Source organism: Podarcis cretensis, assembly GCF_951804945.1.
Source record: "Podarcis cretensis genome assembly, chromosome: 2".
Taxonomy (NCBI): Eukaryota; Metazoa; Chordata; class Lepidosauria; order Squamata; family Lacertidae; genus Podarcis; species Podarcis cretensis.
This window is the reverse complement of record NC_137171.1, coordinates 51,916,087-51,941,420: the sequence shown is the minus strand read 5'-3', so window position 1 is coordinate 51,941,420 and position 25,334 is coordinate 51,916,087. Positions and strand designations below refer to the sequence as shown.

At 43.3% G+C, this 25,334-nt stretch overlaps 1 protein-coding gene across 2 annotated transcripts in view; it reads left to right on the top strand.

The window, feature by feature from the left end:
• Positions 1-15,290, top strand: part of NEURL1B (neuralized E3 ubiquitin protein ligase 1B) — a 190,540-nt gene extending 175,250 nt beyond the window's left edge. For both annotated transcript variants that reach the window (XM_079964835.1, XM_079964836.1), the window contains exons 2-5: positions 6,231-6,791; positions 10,464-11,171; positions 12,783-12,908; positions 15,040-15,290. In XM_079964835.1, the coding sequence (XP_079820961.1) occupies positions 6,231-6,791; positions 10,464-11,171; positions 12,783-12,908; positions 15,040-15,284 (1,640 nt within the window). In that variant the 3' untranslated portion in view covers positions 15,285-15,290. The remainder of the gene's footprint in view (positions 1-6,230; positions 6,792-10,463; positions 11,172-12,782; positions 12,909-15,039) is intronic.
• Positions 15,291-25,334: the final 10,044 nt, after the last annotated feature.

Below are 25,334 nucleotides of genomic sequence, written 5' to 3'. Positions count from 1 at the left end.
GGGCATTTTGAGCGGTTCTCTCTGCTGCCCTCGGCTTGTGAGATGTTATAGTCTGCATTATGTAGGTCAATTCAAGATGAGTTGTTAGGTAGCAGTACTGCCTTGATGTAAGTCACTGGGCTAGGTTATCTTCTGGTCTTTTCAGCCATATGAGTCATTGAAGCCAAATAGTCTTTTGTTCTTCCAGTGCACATTTTAGGAGAAGTGTGTCCTGTATAAACATGTCTTTTAATTTCAGCATTTCCTCCAGTTTGGATCATTGCCATTACTCTGCAGAGACACCAAATAATTTAAGCCGCCGGAGTGTTCAAGAGATGAACATTGTGTGGTTGTAATGCTGATACGTGTGGCTGAGAAGAAAGACACAGAATATATAATGCTTTGTACAAGATGATGCAAACTGTAATGTGTTTGTGTGTGTCTTGGGGAATCTTTGTTGGTTTAAGTATTGTTCACAATAAGAGTTTTGTTCTAAAATGGAATTTTAAAGGCTTCAGTGAGGTTAATACAATGTACATTAAAGAAAAGGGTTTGTGTGGCCTTCCATTTACAAAGCCAAACAATACCAGAAATAACAGGTGTTGGGGTTTTTTTATTTAAAAAAATGCATGTTGAAAAGAATACCAAACCCATGATTTAAGGATGTATTATAGTTGTTTTTTTTTAAATCAACTGAAATCCCCATGAGATTGGCAGTTAAGAGCTTTTCTAAAACTAGCAGTGAGGGATACACTGTGGGCCCCAATTCCATTCCAGTCAGGTTTCTCCAAATCCTCATGTGTCTGGATTAAATCACTAAATTTAATTAAAAGATATATAAATAAGTGTGATTTAAACTGTGTGAGGGGCTGAAGTATCAGTGGGGAATGATTTGGATTGTTTGCAAACTAGTCTTTAAAAAGCTAAAAATATAATCACTGCAACAGATGTGTTGCTGGTTACCAATACAGCTACCACTGCCACCACTTTCTCAAACCTCAGGATGGTGAGATTATGTGAGCTGAGACATCTCGTATTTCATTTTGAATAGTCCATATTCTCATTTCAGTTCCCACGAGCTGCTTCTTCAATCTCACATTCTCTATTTCTATCAGCTGCACCACAGACTGACCAATCAACGTAAAATAGTTGAGGGAGTTACAGCGAATAACATGCTCACTTATCATATGGCAATTTATGACAATATTTTACCACAGTCATTTTGGGGTGTACATGTATGCCATTGGTCCACCACTCACAGATTGACAAGGCTGGTATTGAAATGCTATAGATATTTCCCCATACACTGTCCAAAACACTTTCATGATCAGAAGTATCTGGAAATAGGATATGATTACTTATGTACCAATTGAAGCTATCCTTTGCTGTGGACTTCAGAATGGTAGAGAATGAGGCACCCACTGGAATGAGAATGTGTTGTCAGACTAGGTTGATGTCTGGTGCATGGAAAATGCTTTTGCCACTCTTTCCTCTGCATCTCTTGTGGAAGATGCTGGTTTTACGCTTGCAAAATATCTTGTCAAAAATGATGCTTGCTATAGGGCAACTATATTTACAGTGCTCTTTCACTGTCCCAATCCCGCTAAAGAAAAAGTACTGTATGTTTTAAAAGGGTAACTGACAGGTGTCCGTTCTAGTAAAGGATAACATGACCCATTCATTTCCTTCAGGATAATTCCCTATTGTATAATCGCAACATGCTTTCCTGTTTGTTTTGTTTTTTAAATAACCCCTGGCCTAAACTTCCTGTTCATCAGCTTGGAATGATGGTAGCATTTTGGCTATACAACTGCTTTTCCATCTTTTGACATTACTCATCGACCTCTTAAAATTCTCTGGATTTATCCAATGCATAATAAAATTCCTTTCATCTATCTATCTATCTATCTATCTATCTATCTCTCTCTCTCTCTCTCTCTCTCTATCTATCTATCTATCTATCTAATTTCTTGGCTTGATATTCTTCTCTGCTTGTACATTCAAGGAATGGGATAGGCATTATACAAAATGTAGATGCCTGTGTGTCTATGTGCGTGTGTATATGTACACACACACACACACACACACACACACACTTTTTATACCTTAAGATCATAAACTATGTGAAGGTGTGCTGAAGAATGTGTTTGAAGATAGTGAAACAGTATGTTGCTGTACAACAGGATGTACAGTAAGCAGGCAGCTTATGCAGGGGTTATGTTCCGGTGGATTTTGCCTAAAGCCAAATTATGCATAGTCAAAATCTATTGAGCTCAATAGTAAGTGGGATTGCCAAAGTCATTTCCCCCAGAACCTCACACCCTTTCTCCACCCTTTTAATTTTTATTTATTTATTTTGTCCGCACGTAAAGCTGAATGTGCAAAAGTTAAATGCACATACGTTGTGGGTTTGCTGTATTTATTGAAATATTCCTCTCTCCACCACTCCTTATGGCAGCCATTCCTGGACAAGGCAGTTGAGTTATGCTCTGACTGTGGCCGTTGCCATCTATATACTTAGTCAACTAAGATGAATCAAACAATGACTATTTTAGAGGAAGGGACACCCATTAAAAACTCAATAAGCAGATACTAAGAATGGTTTTCTTGGCAGTCAGTGCCAATATATCTAGATCAGATTGTGCAGAAACTGCGCTATTGTACTGAATATAAGTAGATGGAGAGTTTTCCCGTTCACAAGGCAAGTTGTACAGTGTAGTGTATAGGCCAATAGTGATAAGTGGGAGCAGTTTGCCGCTTAATCACATAAGTGTATGTGTCACAGGCCTTAATGCATTTGTGCCTGGCGGTCTTTGATTCTGTTCTCTGGCCTTATCATGCTCTTATTGAAGGTGGCGATAAAGCTTCCGCTATTGGTGTAAACAACGCTGCCCTGAATGCCTGAGAACGTTTACCCCATTGGGCCTATCTATAACTCGCTATTCATTATGTGTACCACTATTATGTGCCTCTCCATTCTTTCCCGTATCTCTCCATTCTTAAGATAAGTGTAATGAAAAGAAATATCTTAAAGAGTTCAGTTTCTGTTTCTAGCTCTCATATAAAGATAAACTTGTTTGCATGTGCTCTTCCATGTAACTCCTGAAACGCCGTATGTTTCCCACCTCTTCATGGCTGCCACGTACTTAGGTGTTACTGTAACAGAAGTGATGCTCCCAGGACTCTCTGGCCAGAAACACTATATTTTCACCTTCAGCGAGTTGCTAGTCTCTCAGTTCTTCCAGCTGAATCTCTTGCACCAGAGAGTGGTTCGTGGCCCATGTGGTTCACTTGGGAAGTGCAAGTACTTCCCTCCCAGTTATTTATTTAGATTTGCTAGTCATCTTGGTTCTCTCCTTTTGGAAAATTTTTCTTAAAACATATCTGTCATCCTTTGGCAGGATGTTTACATTACAAACAGGCTTGTATAACCTCCTGAGAGGCACTGCTGCTGCTAAGGATTTGGCCTGCTAAAGATATCATTCAAGAGGTATTGTTGCCAGCTTTGTTCCTTTATCATTATTGTTATACAGGCACGTTTTCTAAACCCTTTGCAAGCTTGTACTGCAGACACTGGGAGGTGAGAATGCTTAGCTCCATACCATAAAAACCTCCATGTGCTGATTTCTGCAGATAAAAAGCAGGGCAGTCTGTTTTTTTCTGGTCAGGCAGTCCTAAGGGGGAGGTAAAAAAAAATCTCACCAAAACTGACAGGATGCCTGTCTTGCTGCCCTGTCCTGTGCATGTTTACTTGTACATAAACACCACTTAACACAGTGGGGTGTATTTGCAGGCTGGAATGGGTTGGATTGCATTCTTGAGCTGCTTCCATAGAAAGGTCTGTAGAGACTGAGAGACCCTGTTAAATGCTTTCAGAATCTGCAGCTATTAGGCTGCATTCATACCACACATTTAAAGCACTATGATACACTTCAAACAGCCTTGGCTCCCCAAGAGTTCTGGGAGCTGTAGTTTGTTAGGAGACCCCTCTTCCCCACAGAGAGCTACATTTCCTAGAGTTCATGTGAAGAGGGATTGATTGTTTAACCATTCTGGAAAATGGCAGCTCTGTGAATTCCCAGGATTATTTGGAGGAAGCCATGACTGTTTAAAGTGGTATCATGCTTTAAATGTATGGTGTGAACGTGGCTTAGGAGTGCAACACCTGACTGGGCTTTTTCTGAATTCACTTTTATGCAATCAAAAGAGCCTGTCTGGGTGTTGGGAGGGAAATAATGGGAGAGAATTCGCAGGAATCAATTCTGAAGTAGAGTTCTTCTGGGCTGTTTAGTGTGTGGCTGCTGAGGTCAGCTAATACTTTTTGGTATGCATTTTAATTACTGTTAAGTAAAAGAAGTAAGTCACAAATGTTAGGAATGTGTTGTTTGTTTTTAAGGAGAGGTGTTGCCATTATTTGAAACAATTGTCACTTGCACAGTATCAATTCAAAAATATTGAAGCTCCTGCTGTGAAGGTATTTTAAAATATATTTAAACAAATCCCTATTCCTCCCAAGTGTAAAGTGCCAAGCAGGACCTTAGTGCAGTTTTGTTTTCCAGCTATGTTAATATTTCGGCATGTGGCTACTTGTAATTACAATAAAACTGTTTTGACTTTTGTGTTTGGGGTTTATTAGGGTGGGAGCCTTAATCTTGTCTCACTGAGCTATTTTGTGTGTGTGTCGTTCATTAAAAATAAGGGAAATGATTACTGAATATTTGCCATGACACTGTTCCTGCCATGAGGGGAAGTCATAGGACAGACTTACAAAAACAGTTTCATTAGGAGCCAATTTCCCCCACCTCCACCCTAGGGCTGCTTCATTTAGCTTTGGGGGTTTCTGATGGCCCTATTTTATCTTGTAGTTCAGTGTAATAAAGATTGGATAAGGGAAAATGCATGCTGTTTATGCTAAAACACAATTATGATGCCCCAAATGGATTTTCAGAATTTAAGCCATCAGCAGCTAACATTTGAAGCAACATACAATTGAAAGCTAGTTCTTAGAGCTACAAAGCATGTTGTGGATACTAAGCAGGCCAAAGATAGCACTTAGAGCTCAGAACCAGGGGCCTTTTAGGGATGGTTAAATGCTTGGTTGCCTGGGGTGGTCCAACAGTTGCTTGCAGATTAGTTACTAACTTGGTGACTGACTTTCTCTTTTTAAATGATGGGCAGGTCATCTTGGAGGTGTTCAGTGCCACTAAGATAAATCTGCCACCTCCTTTTGTTGATATGCGGTCATTGTTCCAAACATACAATCTACCTGTCTGCTTCAGAGTTCATGGGTAGAGGAGGGCACTGTTGCTTCAAGTCACTTTCAACAGGACATGCACTGGGGACCAAGAAGAGGCAGAAGGGTAGCAGCAAGTAATATTACCACATATTGGCAGCTTCTCTTTATGTCAATCTTCATCTCTGCTCTCACGTAGCACACATAGGCTGCCTGGGGTACAGGGCTCCAGACTGGCTGCTTTCTCTGTCTTCTGGGATGCCTACTTAACAATTGCCCCAAGTTTTAGATCAGGGGTCAGCAAACTTTTTCAGGAGGGGCCAGCCCACTGTCTCACAGACCTTGTGGGGGGCTGGACTATATTTTGAAAATAATAATAATGAATGAATTCCTACGCCCCACAAATAACTCAGAGATGCATTTTAAATAAAAGGACACAATCTATCATGTAAAAACAGGCTGATTCCCAGACCGTCCATGGGCCGGATTTAGAAGGCGATTGGGCCGGTTCTGGCTCCCGGACCTTAGTTTGCCTACCCATGTTTTAGATTGTAGAAGCAGTTGTTGAGCAAATCTGTTTATGTCAGCAGTGAAATTGTCTAGTCAGTTCCTCTTTTGGCCTCAAACAGTAGCAGTGTGACTACTGCAGTTTGGATCTCCCCACCTCAACCTAGTGTGCTAAGGTTTTTTTTGTTTGTGTATCTGTTGAGGTGTCAGTTGTATCTAGCAATGTATTCATTTAAAAACTGGTTCCAGCTGAACACTGGCTGAGAGACAGAATTTTTCTCCACTGGAAAAATGTCATTCTTACTAGGATTACAAGAACAGGGAGCAGAGGAACTTTGTCCAAATAAGGAGTGTGTTTGTATCTGATTAGTCTGTTAAAATCTAGCCTAGAATCTGCACATATCAGTAGCTGGGGCGGGGGGAGGGGAGCAGTTTTCTTAGCATTGCAACCTAAATTAGCAAATTCCTAACAATGCCTCTTCTTCCTGTTTTTTTTAATTATTATTTGCAGACACCAGTCAACAGGCTCGCTCTGTATCCCACAGGCCTTATTACACTCTGCCTAACAGTAGCCATGAGAGGCGGTCTGTCCTCACCATTGCTGAACCTCCGCGATTCCATTTCCAGGCCAAAGGAAAAAACATACGCCTGGATGCCCATTCCCGCAAAGCCACTCGGAGGAACAGTTTCTGCAACGGCGTCACTTTCACCAACCGGCCCATCCACCTCTACGAGAAAGTGCGTCTCAAGCTGGTGTCTGTGCACCATGGGTGGAGCGGGGCGCTGCGCTTTGGCTTCACCACTCACGATCCATCGCAGATGAGCGCAGACGATATACCAAAATACGCCTGCCCAGACCTGGTGACACGGCCAGGCTTCTGGGCCAAAGCCCTGCCAGAGAGGTTTGCACTAAGAGACAACATCTTGGCATTCTGGGTCGACCGCCATGGGAGAGTTTTCTATAGCGTTAATGATGAAGAGCCAATTCTGTTTCACTGTGGCGTCAAAGTCTCCGGGCCTCTCTGGGCACTGATAGATGTCTATGGAATCACACATGAAGTGCAAATACTAGGTAGGTGTATATGGTCTGTTAAAAAAAATCTCCTTCTGTATAGACCCTTTTGTCATGTCTCTCTTCTCTCAGAACAAGCTGTGTGAGGTTGGTAGCGGTGCTTATGTTGTAAAGTGTAAAGCCCGGATACTAAGCTTGCATTTTCATTTTCATCCAGTCACTGTTACTGGGACTCGGGTTCAAATCCCTACCTAGGTATGAAGCTCACAGTCTCTCTGCCAAGCCTACCTCACAGGCTTGCTGTGAGGGTAATAACTGAGAAGGACAGAACCAGGTGTGCCACCATGAGCTCTTGGAGGAAAGGTGGAATGTAAATGGAATAAATAAATGAAATAAGCAATGGTGAAAATGTGAAATCTTCAGGCGGACGTCCTGCTCCATCGTGGTTAAATTGGATTGCACCATGGGGCAGATAAGCTGGCAACAGATATTTTTTCTCCAATTACAGTTGCCTAAATTAATACGCCAACACTTCAGAAATTTAAAACCAATGCCAGAAACTGTCCATAGTATTTATATTGGTAGCCTGTTCCTATTACATAAGCTCGCTTGATAAAACTGCAGGTGTGTTTGTTGCACTGGTGCCCTTGGTGTGAGATAGCTTTTAACTTTTGGATCTGTGAGCCCCACAACCAAGGAGAACAATCCAATGACATGAGGCCTCTTCCCCTTGCATTGGCTCCACAAATTGCCAGCTGTGTGTACCATGCAGTGCCATGACTCATCCTCCCTCTCCAGCTCAGGCTTTATAACCATTATCTCCTGTGACGGCCACTTAGAGCCTCTCATGTGGCATTCCTGCCCTATCAGGGTTTTTTAGAAAGCACAGCACCTTGACACAAGAGAAACGCCAGCTTCTCTGCTTATCAGAGGACTCCAGCGAGGGCAGCAATGTCGTAATTCTCTTTCCAAGAGTTTGGAAGCTTTTCCAAAGCATTGGGTTTTTCCTCTTCTTGAATCTATTCCCTCCAGGCAAGAGATTCATCGCTCTTGATTTATCACCTTGTCCTGTAGAGTTCAGGTGATAGCTTGGCTTCAGTTGGCGTACCTAGAAGTACAGCTCAATGAGCCATGATTGTGGACTTATTTTTGTCCTTATAGACAAGCCTGATAGTATGTGTTTACAAAGCACTAGGGATCTTGGATGCTGCCTGTGATGTAATCTGCTGCTTCCAGTGTTCTCAGAACATGAGCACTAATACATGTGTCTGGTGTACTCCGGGGTTATCTGAATAAAGCTGTCACAACCCCCTCCCCCCTTTCTGGTATTGGTTTACCGTACATATCTCCAGCTCTACAGTTGACTTCAAAGGACAGATTTGGCATTCCTGTCATCTTAATTGTTGACATGATTGTTAAAGATAACATAGCTTCAGCAATAATGACATAATAAATGCATTAATTTAAAATAGTTCAAATCATACTTAAGTAGGCACGGTTTAAATTGGGGTGCTTAAAATTTTGAAAACCACGACCACAACCTCTCCCCACCTCCCCAAATTCTTAAGCCCCCTTTCCATGTCCTTCTGCACCCAAAACAAGGGACACTTTTCCAGCTTAAAATTAAACAATCACCTAGGAATAGTTAAGTGCCTTGCCAAAAGGCTATTGAAATTTATTCTGTGCCTTGTGGGTATTTATGCCTTACCAAGACCTAGCGTGATTCTGAAAATTGTCTTTACATTTTCACTGTGCCCTACTAAGCCTTGTCAGAAAGCTATGGTCTGTGGTGTGTGAGATCCTGCATTATGATCCTGGGTAGAGTTGAAGGGGCACAGCTCCTATGAAGTGAATTATACAATGGCTAGCTTGTCAGTGGAGGCAGCAGGTAGAAACCAGGCCATTTCTCTCTCCCCCTGTAGTCTGTAGAACTATAGTTTACAATGTGCTATAGCTCTTGTCGGCCACAGTCAATTAATTTGGACTGTGTGCCAAAAGCCCATTAAAATAAATGAGCATAACAGCACTTAACTCTTGCTGAATTTTGATCAGAGCCTTCAAAAGTGCTTGGCCGCCTCTTTCCCTTCAGAGCATCCATATGAAATAGATCACTATTATTACCATTTTACAGTTCACTATTATTACCATTTTACAGGTAGAAATGTAAGAGAAAGTGAGGGCCAAGTTGGATCACTTTTGTAGCGTCAGTAATTGGGGAGTGGCTGGAAGACGGGTACAGAGTGTGTCCCAAATATAGAACTGTAGATGCTTCACAAAGCAGGATGCACTATGTACAAATTCATTATATCAACTCTTAACATTGTAGATGTGAAGCTTTTATGACTTAAGCACTTAGAAAAAGCCACTCCTTTGAAATATTGAACTGGCTACTTGGGATCCTGAGGAGGAAGACAGGCTTTACTTTAACACCCCCTCCCAGATTCCTTCTGTCAAGAAAAGCTATGTGGCTAATCAAAATTGAAAGCTGTTTTATACGTTTGATTTTTCCATATATTGCATTGATAGTCAACTTTAAGCCCTTCAGATAAATTTTCAATACATTTCCACTTTTAAGGAGGCTAAAATGCATGCAAATGCAGCAGAGTTATGTGTAACTTAAAATCAAGTTTAACAGTGTAAACCTGTGTACGTTTCCCCAGAAGTAAATCCCACTTAATTCAGTGTGTTTTATTCCTAAGTAAGCACGCACAGTACTGCAGCCTTAAGCTCCCATCCACAAGTCATGCCATGATTTCAGCATGAATTACCATCCAGGTAGTGGCCCCCAGATTATAGATCTAAGACTTTGGGAAAATAATCTTAGGATGATTCTTCCTTTTAGAAATCTGAATGTCCTAAATCAAAATTTGCCGAAGTATCTTGCCCTTTGCTTTCCTCATACGCATTCTTTTTCTCATTATCAACTCTCAATAACTATACAGGGGAATGGTTCATATGGAGTGATGTGTTTCTAGTTTTATGCTTTGGGGCTAGAAATGTTTGTCGGTTTTTTTGGTTTTTTTGTTTACATTGGGCGCTATCAGATGGGATGTTGTGCTGGGAGAGAGTTTGTCGCTTGTTCACGTAGCCTGTCAGTAACAAATAGTCTGTAGTGTGCTTTGAAACATTTTTTTAAAGGTCACTACTGCTATTTTAGCATGCAAGTACATTACACACAATTTATTATTAATGGTCTAAAGTGATTAAATGCATTCTCTTTCCAGTCTCTCTTACATGAATTAAATTGGCAAGGACGGGGTGGGGGTGCGGAGGTATGAGAGAGATGAGACGAGGAAGGAATATTTATTCTCTCAAGTAGGTAGTGTAGTTTGCAGAATCTGCTTTTCTGCAATTGAGTGAGGCAGTGAACAGAAACAGGTCTCTTTTTGTGAGCACCAAATACAAGTCTGAAAGGAATAGAGGCCCCTGCATCGGGCAACCCGCTTGTAGTATGGTGTTCCATTGGACAGTGCTCCCGTAGAATAGCAAATACTGGTGGAGCTTTGTTTGACGGAAGAATTCCTAACTGCCTTGAAAATTCTGTGTTTACAGATATTTTTCTTTATGTTCCTTTTGCCCACTTTAATTGGAAACACAATTGGACTAGGAGAAGTATCATATTTGATGTTTTAAGTATGATGAAGGAGTGGCCAAAAAGCAACGATCAAGCCAGGGTAGGCTGCCATTTTCAGCTTGCCTCTAATACAGCTTTTCCTTGTCATTGCCCCACAGACAGCATGTTTGCTGAGACGATGACCTCCACCCGTCTCAGCAACGCACGACTCAGCACTTGCCTTCCACAGAGCAGCCACGACTCAGCCAACTTCAACAACAACGAACTGGAGAACAACCAGGTGGTGGCCAAAATTGCTAATCTGAACTTGAGCCGTATGCCTGCGCTGCCGACAGATAATCACACCATCCCTTGCTGTCCAAGCAGGCGGCAGCTTGCCCAAGTGGTGCCTGCCTTTCTCGATACAGACCTGCGTTTCCACCCTATTCGTGGGCCTGACATTAACTTTTCTCAGGACCGCATGTCTGCCTGCACCAACTGGCAAGAGAGCAATAGGACTTTGGTGTTTTCCGACCGGCCTTTGCACATTGGCGAAAGCCTCTTTGTGGAAGTTGGACACCTGGGGCTGCCGTACTATGGAGCCCTCACGTTTGGCATCACTTCTTGTGATCCTGGTACTTTACGAACAAATGAGCTCCCAGCGGATCCAGACTTCCTTCTGGATCGCAAGGAATACTGGGTGGTTTGCCGAGGTTTCCCAGTCCTCAACAATGGGGACATCCTCAGCTTTGTGGTCTTGCCAAATGGAGAAGTGCACCATGGAATAAACGGGATCAACCGTGGGATGCTGATGTGCGTTGATACCTCGCAGTCACTGTGGGTATTTTTCACGATCCATGGTGTAATCAATCAACTCAAAATATTAGGTAAGTGCAGCTCAAAAATATGGGTGTAGTGTAGTGCAACGCTGAGATTTCTTTACAGCTTTGGAGCGGCATTACATTCTCCCTGGCTTCAGTGGGCTGTTGCCTCTCTCTGTGGCATTTTTATAGGCCAACTAAACCCTTGTTGCCACCAGCTGTGCCTTGCATTGGCATTGCTGAAGCATGATCTTATATTTGGGGAGATGGTCAAAACCAGATGTCTCTGCCGCTTGTCTGGCAACTTATATGTACTTTTTCATATAGCTAGTAAATGTGCATACTATTCTACAGTGGTACCTCGAGTTACAAACACCTCAGGTTACAAACGCTTCAGGTTACAAACTCCGCTAACCTGCAAGAGTTACCTTGAGTTGAGAACTTTGCCCCAGGATGAAAATGGAAATTGTGTGCCAGCGGCAGCAAGAGGCCCCATTAGCGAAAGCACGCCTCTAGTTAAGAACAGTTTCAGGTTAAGAACGGACCTGCGGAACGAATTAAGTTCGTAACTAGATGTACCACTGTATACTGTTTCTACAAGCCTATGTGATCCATGCGATGGAGCAGAGAGGGATCTCGATCACATCTGACTAGAACACTTAGGTAGGCCCTGGTGTATTGATCAATGTTACGCCAGTGCTGTAAGCAGCTTCAGTGGCCCTAGCACAGTTGCAAAGATGCAGACTGCCCTCTTGTACCACCACCAGGCCCCTTTTGGGTCACATACCAGTTTATGGGCCGTTTTGCCAATATAGAGGTCTGATCACTATTTGAGTTTTATATTTCTGGCTGAAAACTAGCATTGCTTTGAAACAGGGCTGATTGTAGTTCCATAATTCAGAACATCAGAATTGCCTTGCACAATCAGCCCCAAGATTCCTCTGCTCCAGCATTCTCTTGCCAAAAAGCAGCCAAGCAGGGCATGAGGATTATGGCTACATTCCACTCTCACTTTGTTCTCAGCTTCTGGTCTGGATACATGTACCACTTCCGAGCAGGGAAGTTCCATTTAGTTATCCTGACTTCATAGGCATCACTCTCAGTTGGCTGCCCCCTTTTGGCTAGGTGGGGGTAGGCTGTATTTTAGTAACTTCACATCTTTCTTGGGATCCTAATTTCCTGCTTGCAAGGTCCTTTGTAAGTGGAATTCACAGGACCCTCTTTTCCTTTTCTTCAGACTGGTAATGCCTGCAAACCCTGCTGTGGGCCAAACCACATACCCCACATGTATGATGCCAGGTGGAGGGGCAGGTGGGTGTGGCTTAGTCAAAACAGCCTCATGGGCCCATGTTCTAGACATTCTCCACCACTGGTCTTCAACCTCCTGGTTGGATCTTGCCAGTCAGATTTTTGCCCCTATCTGAATTGGGTGGGAATAGAGTGAGCTTTAACGAGGCAGTTAAGGCAAGCTTGGAACCAGAGGAAGCTCATTTTCTTTAAACAAATCAATCTGCTAATAAGTATTACAAAATACCAAGTTCCCAATTACACAGTAAGTCTATTGTGAAGATGAAATGGATGGTGTTGTCCCAGGGTAGACTCAGTTCCGCACTGCATGCCTGAGAGATTCCTGCCCCACCCCTCAAGCTGATGGAACCTGTTATTTTGTATTTTCAGGCACTGTGCAGTCCAGCCCTGTGACAGTCTCTCCCTCAGGATCCCCTGGAGGCTCCCAATATGACAGTGACTCAGATATGGCTTTCAGCGTGAACAGGTCTTCTTCTGCTTCTGAGTCATCCCTAGGTAAGGGACCCTTTCACTTTGTGCCTCCTGCACTCTTGTTGTTTGAATACACACATTTCACCCTGCCCAAAACTTATGAGCCAGACCTTACAAGTTGAGTCTTGCTTTGCCTGAATGAGGCATGTCGTAACTTGCGCAGTGTGTGCCGAACTTCCTCTTTCTTCCTGTGACAGAGGAGCGTCCAGATTTCCTAAAGCTGCTGTTGGGGTTGTGTTAGACTTTAATGCAAGCAGATGGAAACCCTGAGTGTAACAAATGAGGTGACACCTGTTGCTGTCTGTAGGAAATATCTGTTATATCTTCCTCCCTGAGAGATGGCTCAGTTGGTAGAGCATGGGACTATTAAACTCAGGGTTGTGCGTTTGAGCCCCACATAGGGCAAAATATTCCAGCACTGCAGGGGGTTGGACTAAATGATGCTCATGGTCCCTTCTAATTCTACAATTCTGTGAAGCCTAGAGAAACTAAAGCTACTTTACAAACCTGTTGCACCCAGAACTCCATGGCATGATAAAAGGAGGAGTTTGGACTTGATATCCTGCCTTTCACTCCCCTTAATCTCCTTTTCCCTTCCGTGAGGTGAGTGAAGCTGAGATACTTCAGATAAGTGTGACTAGTCCCAGGTCACCCAGTGGCTGCATGTGGAGGTGCGGGGAAGCGAACCCAGTTCACCAGATTATGAGTCCACTGCTCTTAACCACTACACCATGCTGGCTCCCAAGAGTAGATGCACCACTTTACCTGAACAGGAAAACCATTGCATGGCAGCCTGTTCTAGGGGAAGGGGAGCAAGGTGCTGCCCCAGTGCTCCCACAGAGCCATTGTTTGTCTATCTCAAAGGTGGGGAATCCTTGGTGGATGCCAATTCTCATCAGCCCCAGCAGGCATGGCCAATGGGTGGGAATGATGGAAATGGTCATGAGTCCAACATCAGGAGGGCCGCACGTTCCTCAGCCCTGGTCTATTCCCACAGTGATTTCATGAACTGCTCCAGAAGGGGCTCCTTTGGTTGGGGTCATATGGTCCCCATGTGACATTTGTAACAAGAAATGACCTTGTGTATGAAGAGCTGTCCTATGCTATGGCTGTAACGTGTGGTTTTTGCAGAACCAGGGTAGATAGAACATGAAATGCAATACAAAATCATTTGTATTAAAAAACAACAACCCAAAATTCAACTGTCACTCCACATGGTGCTACTGAAATCCTGCAAGGATTAAAGTTCCTATTGATGAATGAAATATGGACTTCACAACCACTAAACCACAGCTGGATGAAAGCCAATACTGCTTAATCTATCATCATGAGCTACTCTGCTCCAGAAATATTAAGAGCTGGTAAAACATCCTTTGCTGGTTCAAAGCTCATGCTATAGGATTCTATTAATGGAGCTTTAGAATACAAAGTATATGATTGAAAGCATTTTATTAGTACTTTTATTTATTGAATTCATTATTAAATCTCCAACCATACAAATATTAACGCCATGTAGCTACGAACAGCCCCAAATCCCATTCATTAAATGCAGAGCTGCTGTACCAGTTACTGTAAATAATTTTTAAAGAAGCCAGCTTGTTTCTGTGATAAGTTTTAATATAAAATTCACCTGAATATTCTGCTATGCACTTTAGAAATGGACTTTTAAAGAAAGTACCCCACCCCTTGCAAATACCATATTTGGAAAGTTGCTGCATCCAGCGTGACTGCCAGGCAGCGAAACAGAATGGATAAGTGGTTCCTGCAACAGCCACAGCAGGGACAAATCATGATAGACAAAGTCTCTCTAGCAGCACCCCATGCAAGTCATACTGCATGTCTTTGATCTTTAAAAACCTCCTAAATGACAACTGTTTGAAACTGTAGTTTTTATGAATGTGGAAACAGGCTTGATAGAGGTTTTACTTCCCACAAAGGGTATATATGCAAACATTTCTTGAGTTCTGCTGTTCCCTCTCTGTGTCAAAGTGTTGCTGGTTTTAAAACATCCCCCAAACCTTTTTGTTCATAGCACTTTTGTCTAAAGGAAGCAACCCTTTGCGTTCCCCATTTTTCTTTGCAGCCTGACATAAGAGGCTCAGATTAAAGGGAAGTGGTTCTGACTCGAGGTTTCTCTGTTCCTCATTCCTTGCAGTGACTGCTCCAAGTTCACCTCTGAGCCCTCCAGTGTCTCCCGTGTTCCCACCTCCGGAGCCGTCAAGCAGCAAGAATGGCGAGTGCACCGTTTGCTTTGACAACGAGGTGGACGTGGTGATCTACACCTGTGGACACATGTGCCTCTGCAACACCTGTGGTCTTAAGCTGAAGAAACAACTCAATGCCTGCTGCCCAATCTGCCGACGGGTCATCAAAGACATTATTAAAATCTACCGCCCTTAAACCCCATTTCCAGCCGTTCTGAGGGTGTGTGTGGAGGGGGCGAGGGGGCAGGAGGAAGAACGTTGTTACTCATTGCCACAACTTACTGTCACCGCTTATGGGTTATTGTGCTGGTTACAGAGTGGCTCTTTTGTCTATATTTCCGTGTTTTGACCAGTAGGAACCAATCAGGGATAATTAAGTGATCTGGGAAACACTCTGGTCCTTGTAGATGCCGAAGGTACAGCTGCTGAGTGGGAAGAGCTTCATTAAGATGCTGCTCTGCAGGGTTAAGGTAGCGGTGGGGGCTGAGCTGTAAGTACCTTTGCCATGAGGAGTCTCTCCCCACCCAGCAAAAGAAAATAACATAAAATAGACAGTGAAACCCACTTGGGCAGAAAGTACTGGAGAAAACAATTGTTTGAATTAATAATAATAATTCTGGGCACCTCCCCCCACCATAATCATGGGATATTTACTGAATTAGGCAGTTTAATTACTGAAACAGCACTCAGGCAATTTCAAACAGGGAGGAATATATGGGGAAGATTTAACAGAGGCACTGTGGAGTGAAATGACTCCTGTCATCTTGTAAAAATTATGGGGAATAGGCAATGGATGACATTTGCTTCCTTCAAGGCACTTTTTCTCATTTATGGTTCAACAGGGGAAGCAGGTATGAGGAATAGTGAAGAAAAAGCTATCGATGTCCTTGGAACACAGCAAGTAAACAATCCCACTTTCCTCCTTTGTAAGTCACAGATTGAAGCTTCCTGTTGCACTGAGCAACTGTGAAGCACTTCTGTAGCTGGAGAGTGTTAACGTATTGGTAGAAGTAAGCCTCTGCATGCACAAGAGAAGCAGCTTCTTGCATGGCGGTTCTGAATCGTCACAGCAAGTAACCATGCTTAGAACCAAGCTACAAAGAAAGAAAGCTGATGGGGACTGTTAGGTTTCAAATGTCCAGAGTTCCCTCTCTTGAAATTTGTGCAAACAGCTGATGGATGTTTTCCTCTATTACTCCCCAGAGATTTTGTCAGTAAAGTATGCAGCCATGTGGAATCTCTCATTTCTTCCTCTCCAGGAAGTTGTCATCTACTCCACAATAGAGGCATCTTACTGAAATTTAAAAGCCCTTTTCTTGGCATTGTTTGTTGGAAAAAGAATTTGCAAGCTATTATTAGATGCTCCGGCTTTTAAGATAAATGCATTTTGATTGTGGTTATAGGAACCTCTGAACTCTACACTAGCCTGAATGGGATGTGAAATGTCTTGGGGCTTTAGGGGAGAGGTGCCATGCAAGCAATAAAGCAACTTTGCTTGACCTATCTGCCGATTCTCTTTCCTTGCTCAGTCTTTGTGTGGCAGCATCCTACTACAGTGCACACAACTGTAGTTGCCCATAGGCAACCTGTCCCATTGCCATCTAAAAGCAGTAGAATTTATCCAGAGCAGGCTTTTTGCTGCTTCCACCTCAATAGAGGCATTCCATTCCATTGTACAACAGATGCTCTAAAGCTGTGATCCTGATGTTTTATCTGATTTATGACGAGATCCTAGGATCTACTGTGGTGGAGCAGCTTGTAGGTCTTTCCAGGGCAGAAATGCTTACTTGGGAGCCTGCCCCAATATATGGCTGCATTCTTTTCCATAAAACAGCTATTCTGAGCCTATGGGGCCCTTCTAGCAGGAAGAAGGCAGTTTTCCTTTTCAACAGCATACTTTGATATGCTGTGTTGCCAATAAGGGAAATAAGCCAGTGCAAATTTTGGGCATAAATGACAAGGCATGTGGATCCCTTAGTGGGGAAAATAATACATAGTTTAAGGTGGAAGACAGCAATGGCTTTAGAGGGACAAATTATGTTTAGGGAATACGGAGTGCTTTGTAGACAAAAATGTGTGGACTAAGTTTCTCATAGTCCTTTGAGCAACATGGTAGCTGTACCTCATTGGGTAGCTGAGCCTCTCTTCTCCTCTGTCTTTAGTTGAAATGCTTTTCTAACCTTTAGCTCCTGGCAAAGTTGCTGTACTAGCATCGTTTGTGGGCTGCACTGGAAGCCAGTGAATGCCAATGACACAATCCTAGCAGTCTTAAATTGCCACTGGCTACAGTTACATATTGCATAAGGAAAGGCATCAAACAAGACAGATGAGTTTCCGTTTTCTTTAAGGTGCAGATAATATCTTTGTCAACAGGAAAGCCTGTTTCTTTTCCATTTTAGAGTGGTTTGGGACAACACTGTGGTGCATGATGACTTCCAGTAACTTTACAATAGTTTTGAGTATCCTAATTACCATACGGAAATGTGAAGGGCAGCGAGGTTAGTTTAAAAATGCCATCAGTTACTCTATAAACAACTTTTGCCTACATGGAATGCAACTGCTTTGTGATGAGATAAGTAACTGAGGCCTCCTAAAACCAAACAGGAGTCCTAGTCAGTGATTTAAGAATCTCCATGAGCATTTACATTTAATTTTTGCACCGTCAGCTGTAGTCTATAACCATGGAGGAGACAATTAATAATGCAGATAATGCTATAACTGCACAACATGGGAGGCATTATGCAAGCAGCATTGTTAAAGCAAGTAACACTGCCCATCACAAGATGATTCCAGGTTGTTGCATCCACCTTAAAGAGCAGATCTTTGCATTTCTTGACCTCCACAATCAGCTTTTGCTGATTTCAGCTTCTCACCCTGTTGTGCATGTTAATGATGGACAGCTGAAAAGTTTAGCGGGCAAAGGAGATGTGATGCTTGAATTGAGAAAGGGAGCAGATTTAACTTGGGCTACTAGTTGCACAATAATATGTTAAAAAGCAGAGAGAAAGGGCAAAGCCACTCAGCTGATTGCAATTATTTAATCACCTGCTAAGTTAATTGCCATTGTTGGCACTGCTGTCAAGCTCTGTGCACGAAAAGGCAGATCCTCCAAAAGTTATTTTTCACCATGCAGCTGTCTATTTGCTGTTTAATACTTCATAGAGATACTTGTGTAAAGCAAAACTTACCTTCTTATTATGAAGCTGAGTCAAGCCAGCAACATGGAAGGGGCTGCCCACTTACTGACATGTGTTCCAAGGGGGTCTTTCCGCTCACTCTATTTCAGGTGCTGCTAGCTGCGCATGACCACAGTGCCAGATGTTTGCCGGGGACAAGGCATGAATATATTCCTTGCATCTCAGTTCCATCCTCAATTCCATCCTGCTTACCTAGGATGCCACTGAGCGACATAACTATGAATCAGAGTTAATTTGAATGAAATTTATTTGTCGTAGCTGCCATCACTGCAGCTAGAGTTAAGCTCTGGAGAAGCTTACCAGAAAGAAGTCAACAAATTTACATTTTTGCAGAGATGCAATTCTAAGGAAGGGTGACCATTTTTGTAGTCAGTGGGTTTGCTGATCCGTACTGATCACTACCTTCCATTCTACTCCCAACTCCCTGTGTAACTTGGGATTGGATTGTTCCCACCCCCTTTTAAAGTGCTGTAATTTTGGTAAAACTCTGCCAGCTGCTGTGTCATAGCAAAGCGCCCCTGAGCATTGCCCTTAGATACCTTTGGGCTAGAACTAGTTTCCAAACAGCAAGCCTATACACCACATACACCTGGCAGTAAGTCCCAATAGTCTCAATGGAGCTGACTTCTGCATTGACAAGTTGTGCTACAAGCATTCTTGGAAAGGTGTGCCTTTTTACTTTACTAGCTTCCAACTGCAATGGTATTTTGAAAAAGAAATTTGTAGACCTATGATAGTTCAAAATAAGTGGAGGAAAGGACATATGGTGTTTAATCTTTTCTGTTGGGAACAGACTGCCCAAAAGGAGCAGCATCTGACATGGGCTTTATTAGGCAGAGTTAAGTCCACAGCCTAAGTGTTGCTGTGAAGCAAGCTGGGGAAGCAGCGTTAATGGACATGCAGCTTTACTTATTCCAGTCTCACAAGGAATTCTCAAACTCTGACAGACAACTTTTAGGAAGTAGAGGCTATTTAGCAACTTGTTCTTGCTATTGCTTTTTTTGTTTCGTTTTGAGAAAAGTATCTGTTCAGAAGATCTGTTTGTGCCTTATAAGGTGTCTGTGCACTTTTTATCCTTTTTAATGCTACTTTTAAAAATGGAGAGAGAAAAAGACCCTAATCGATGGTTGGTAGTTTTTATAGAATTTTATGTGTTCACCAAGAACTTTGCTCTTTTTTTATATTGGAGTGAAAATTTTATGTTTTAATTGAAACTTTGCTGCCGTCCTCCTCCCCATCTCCTCTTTGTATAAAAGCTTTTTAAAAAGTTTTGAGATTTCTGAAACTTCTTGATATTTTTCTGGTTCATGACAGTGATCTGTGTATCACATTCTCAAACAAGCCAGATTTTAATCTCTCTGTAATAGAACTTTCAATGCAGATTCTTTGGGGAGGGAAGTTTGCACTTCTCTACATGTTAATACTCTCTAGCATTGTGATCTGTAGTGTGTGTGTATATGTTTTTTATTTTGTTCTGTTTTACATTAATATAAAATTTTACCTGTTTTATGAAACAAATAAAATGTTGGCTTGTAAAATATTCCCACTGGCCTGAAGTGGAAAAAATGGTAAAAGCAGAGAGCATGTCTGTTATAGGCTTTAGAAGCAGCTCCTTGCAACCTGAAACTTCTTTGATAGCTCTTGCCCAGACCTTCAATAAACAGGGATTTGCTGCTTAAGTTTGCCTGCACCTGTAGTACCCTTTGTTGCCTGTGGTAAAAATCCAATCTATATGCAGGACTACCACTGGTTCTGTTGTTAAGGTGACTTGTTAAAAGTTGGGGTGAAAATGAGAACAAATCAAAAGATCAATGGATCCAGGCCAGCATTCAGATGACCATGCCTCCTGACTTTTGCCTGTTCATGTGAGCTGTGGTTAAACCAGGAAGCCACAAATGAAACAGTTTACCATTTCTGTCCAAACTGGAACAATATGGTTACCTGCTTTAGACCAACCCAGCATCTGGGTTGAAGCTGATATGAGATCCTTGATGTTTAGGAGACTTCCTAGTTTAACTACAGCTCGCACAAAGGGACCCCATACAGATTCAGTGGGCTCATTCATATCAGATCACTGTGTAAATTTTGCAAAGAAGTCAATGATCAACTTGTCACGTGGTGTTCATAGTTTGAATTACATTCTGTGAAAGGGCCTCTCTCTGCACACTAAGGTAATTTTGACCATGAATTACATACCAACTATAGAAACTAACCGTAAGTATAACAGGTTTCCTTATGTCTTTACAAGCCTATGTTACTAGGCTAAGCATTGCAAAGAAAAGCTTTTTTTGGGGGGGGGGGGGATGAGAATGATCAGAATGAGGGATTGTTGTGGATCTGCATACACAACCATCTGTTTTTGAACGAAATGGGATATGAATGACACACAGTAGCCTGCTAATAAACTGGCTACTGGGAAATGTACACAGGCTGTACCTGAGAATGTTGATAAGCAAAATGCTGGCTAGTATTTAATATCTGAAATTTGTGAAGCAACCCATACTGCTTAGTGTTGCCAATGCAGAGTGAACCTCTTTTTCACTCTACTCTCTCACACAAAGGTGTTATGTGCAAAGCCAGTATGGAAAATTAGCAGAGGTTAGCCCCAAAAGTGGATCAACTTAATCCAACATCTCCACAAACTCAATGTTTATTTACCATGTCCACTACGAGAGCTGAAAAGGCTATTCTGGTTCCACCACTGCAAAGTACACTAACAAGAGTAACTTTACCACTTGTATCACTACACTCTGCTCCTGCGCAAGAGTCCTAACTCCTCTACATATGACACAGACAGTGGGGCCACAGACACTAACAATATCAGAATGCAAGACAGCTAAATGGATAGTTAAGGGGTTTCCAAGACAGCTTCTCTTTTTTAAAAAAAGAAAAAAAGGCAAGCTATCAATTCAGCATCTTTGAACTCTAAAAGGAGTCATGGTCCCTTGCCTACCTGTAGCTGTTGGCAAATCCTCCCAGGCTTACGTTAAGCTAGGTTGTCACATCATTTTCCATTTCACTGTAGATAATTTGACAGATTCTAATGCTTGTGACATGGAAGGAAGGCGAGAGGCCCTGGAAGGTTACAAAAAGCATACAGTAGAGACAACTCCCAAACCTTTTTTGCTTGACATTCAGTCACTTCAATAACTGGGCACCGTCTCTTTGCATATTTCTTGCAAAGAGTGAAGATACCAAGACTTAACTGTAACACCTTAGGCTAACTAATTACCTGAAGGTGCAAAAGGTTTTTAATTGATATTACTTTTCTGTCCTTCAGTTAATAAGTAATATTTATTTATTTAATAAAATTACCGTATTTTTCGCCCTATAGGACGCACCGGCCCATAGGACGCACCTAGTTTTTTTGGGGGGAAATCAAGGAAATTTTTTTTATTTCCCCCCCAGGTTTGCGCAGCCATCCCCAAGCTAGAAGAGGGAGACAGAGCGCTCCGTCTCCCTCTTCTGCCTTCAGGGACAGCCTCTCTAGCCTCCGTGGGGCAGCGGCTTGCCCCGCTGTTCCCCGAGCTTGAGGGCTGGCGATGGGGAGAAGCAAGCTTGCTTCTCCCCCCCGCCAGCCTCCAGACCAGGTCCGGGAATAGCGGGGTGGTGGCGCTCCGCCTCCCCGCTATCCCGCGAGCTTGTGGGGCTGGCGGGGGGGGGAGAAGCAAGCTTGCTTCTCCCCCCGCCAGCCCCCAGATCAGGTCGGGGAATAGTGGGGTGGCGGCGCTCCGCCTCCCCGCTGTCCCCTGAGCTTTTGGGCTGCAGGCTGCTGCCCGCAAGCCTTGCGAGCCCGTGGGACCTCCCGCCGGGCTTGCAAGGCTTGCGGATAGCTTCCTGAAGCCTGGAGAGCGAGAGGGGTCGGTACTCACTGATCCCTCTCGCTCTCCAGGCTTCAGCGAAAGCCTGCATTCGCCCCATAGGACGCACACACATTTCCCCTTCATTTTTGGAGGGGGAAAAGTGTGTCCTATAGGGCAAAAAATACGGTATATACCATTTGGTTGTAATAAAACCTCTAGGCAGTTTCCAAGAAACACTAAAGTTATCAATAAAAAGCAGTTAAAAACAACTGAAAAATCAGCAGACAAAAAACATATCAACATTTAAGCAACCCTATCAGGACACGTAAACAATGTTTTAATCAGGCCCTGAAAGCAGGATACCATCTTAGATGCTAATGTCAGAGGAGATTGCTCATAAGAATGTAACACGAGTTCTGTGTACATTTGTGCTGCCTTATATCCCATTAACTGAAGCATAGAATTGCGACTCACATGGTCACCTCTGCCAAAATGAATTTTCACAAATTCGCCATGCTGTCTATTACTGGGTTTATACACTTTTCAGACATTAAGCTAATCATGGAAGGCTTCCACTTTAAGAGCAGCTATGTGTGGAAACAAGTGAGACGTGCGACTCGGACTTCCTGTACATATTTCAACAACTCTTGGGAGCAAATAAAAGACCAATGATGGGCAAGCAACCAGAAAAATTGTGTCTCTCTGCCACAACTAATGTAACTGAGAACACGGCTTGAAAAGCACAATACTTCCATCATTTCCATCCCACTGTGCTGTTGCTCATTCAGGTGGCCCTTCCAGGTCTTATTTTCTTAGAGAAACAAATAAACAATGGTAGTAAATCATCTAAAACCACTTCTAATGCAACCTGCTGGGTTATTTGGACACAAGCATGGCAGTTAATGCTGTCTGGAAATGGTGGATGCATTTGAATTTCAGTTTAATTATTATAACAGGTCAAAGTCCCAAGTTGCTGCCAAGAACCTTCTCTTTATCAGGGCTCCAGGGAATTCTGGGTGTGGTGTAATCTGCTCCACGTGCCTCTCCATTGGTAAGGAAGCCAGTGTTGAGACTTGATGGGTTTTTGCGTTATTAAAACTGTAAGGTTGGCTGCTACCCACAGTGCAGCTTGGACTACAGTGAACAGAACACAATGGCTCCCCATCAGTCAATTCAAGCCCAAGATACTTCCTTGCCATGTGCATTGCTGTCTGTCAAGCCCAAGCACAATTTAGGAATAAGGCAAAAGTGAGAGACATTCAACCAAGTAAAATTTGCAACTGAAGTGCTAGGACAACTGAAGGTGGGGGTTGGTATGGGAAGCCATCCTGCAGTCAGTTGATAATACTAGCCCTCTGGTTTTCACCGTGACTTTTACCCCATATACTACAATAAGCAGCCTTTATCTCCTACAATATAACATGGGTCTGGGCTGCCAAATGCCAAGTAGCACTGCCATTCCTTTGGCTCCTAACAGCACAAGGGCAGGATTGTTGAGAGTCAGGCACCCCATACGTAATTATAACCAAGCCTTAAGGCACATGCAAAACTACTCAGCTTTCTGCATTTCCATTTCTGCTACGTTGCTTCTGAGTAATTTATCAGGGACTAACTGAAGAGATCAAAGGCAGCAGCTGAAGACCAGAAATTCACTTCCACCGCTGCCTCTAGCTAACAGGTGCTACTTGACAGTTACAAGGCTTAATGCAATGGGGGAAACAAGATTTGGGTAATTGCATTAATAGCACCACATAGTGGTCATTTGAAGCTCAGAACTGCACTGAAGAAGGCTAGAAGCAGGTCATATCATAAACACAAAAGGGGCTCCTTATCTTTCCCTCCTGGAACTCAAAACAGTTGCTCCTTTCTTACTGTTGGTAAGTCCAGAACGTTAGGTCCTGGAGTGATGTACAACACAAAGTGATTCCCACTAAATGACTTAACTTCTCTTGGAAGCCGCACAAGCTTTTGATCTGTGCACAAATTTCTAAAGTAGTATATGAGAGACTTAGGTTTTCTTTCAAACAAGCATGTAATTTAATAGCTCAGCAACAACAGGTGGACTACTCCATGGGATGGCAAATATAGCTAGCAATATAGCTAGGAGGATGACTATGAGGAGCTGGGTGAATAGGCCCCTGAATTGAGCTCCCTGTTCTTGAGGTTGGCCTGGAGCAAAGATACTGGATGCCACTGTTGCAGGAACATCTAGACTCCAGCTATAGGCCTTATGACAACCCTCCCTACTGCTTGCCTTCCTGCAAAATGATATTAAGTGGCACAACATTCTTTTTCTGTTCTATACTGCATTGTTTATTGGGCAAATAAACTGGAAAATCTATCTGCATACATACACAGGTGCAAGTGAGAAATGCAGCAAAATGTTGCAGTGTAAAGATGCTCCATTCTCTTTTTCTCCCTGCCCATGCCCAAAAGCAGCACATCAACACTCCATGCCCAGTTAGATGCCCCGTCTTTATTGGGTGATTCTGAGTTCTACCCCCTCCCACACACAATGGATGGGATTCGCCTAATAAGTACTGTCAGCTCAAGTCTTGCATGAAGGCTTCCGTTGGCACACAGAAGGGACGTTTGCCATAGCACAACATTGAATTCTACCCTATAGCAATCCCCCCCCCCCCAGAAAGGGGTGGGGTATTTTGGCAAACCTTCATATGATCACAGCACTGGCACAATAGACTGACTTGCCATCTCCACCTAGCTGTAGAACCATCCTTGCCCCTCACTGCTGCGCTCTGAGGAAGGGGCCCAGAGTGAGACCTTGAAGCTGAGATAGACACAGAAATGGCCTCCACCAACACTGCTTTGACCATGACAATGCCTCACGCTAAGGAAGGACCCTTGCCTCAGAATAAGGAGTGGTGTGCCCATAGTGGCGTACGGCAGGCCACTGATGCTCCAATAAACTGCTGGAGCACCACCTGCTGCTTCCCTGCAGCAGCTGCACTCCATGCCTGGGTGTGGGGGAGCAGCCCAGGATAAGCTGGGGACAGCAGCAGGAGCGGGGGACCATTGCAGCTGAGCAGCAGCTGCAGACAGGCCAGCAGCTGCCCAGCCACTATACGCATGGCAGGCAGAGGTGGACGGTGCGGTTTGCTACCCCTGATGCTGTACACTGACCCCACATTCTCACTGAACTTCCCAGCAGTGTCACCACCCATGAATAATCCCATCCACATGTATTACGAAGTTAGGAATGTTGTTGCATACTCACCCAGTTTGAAC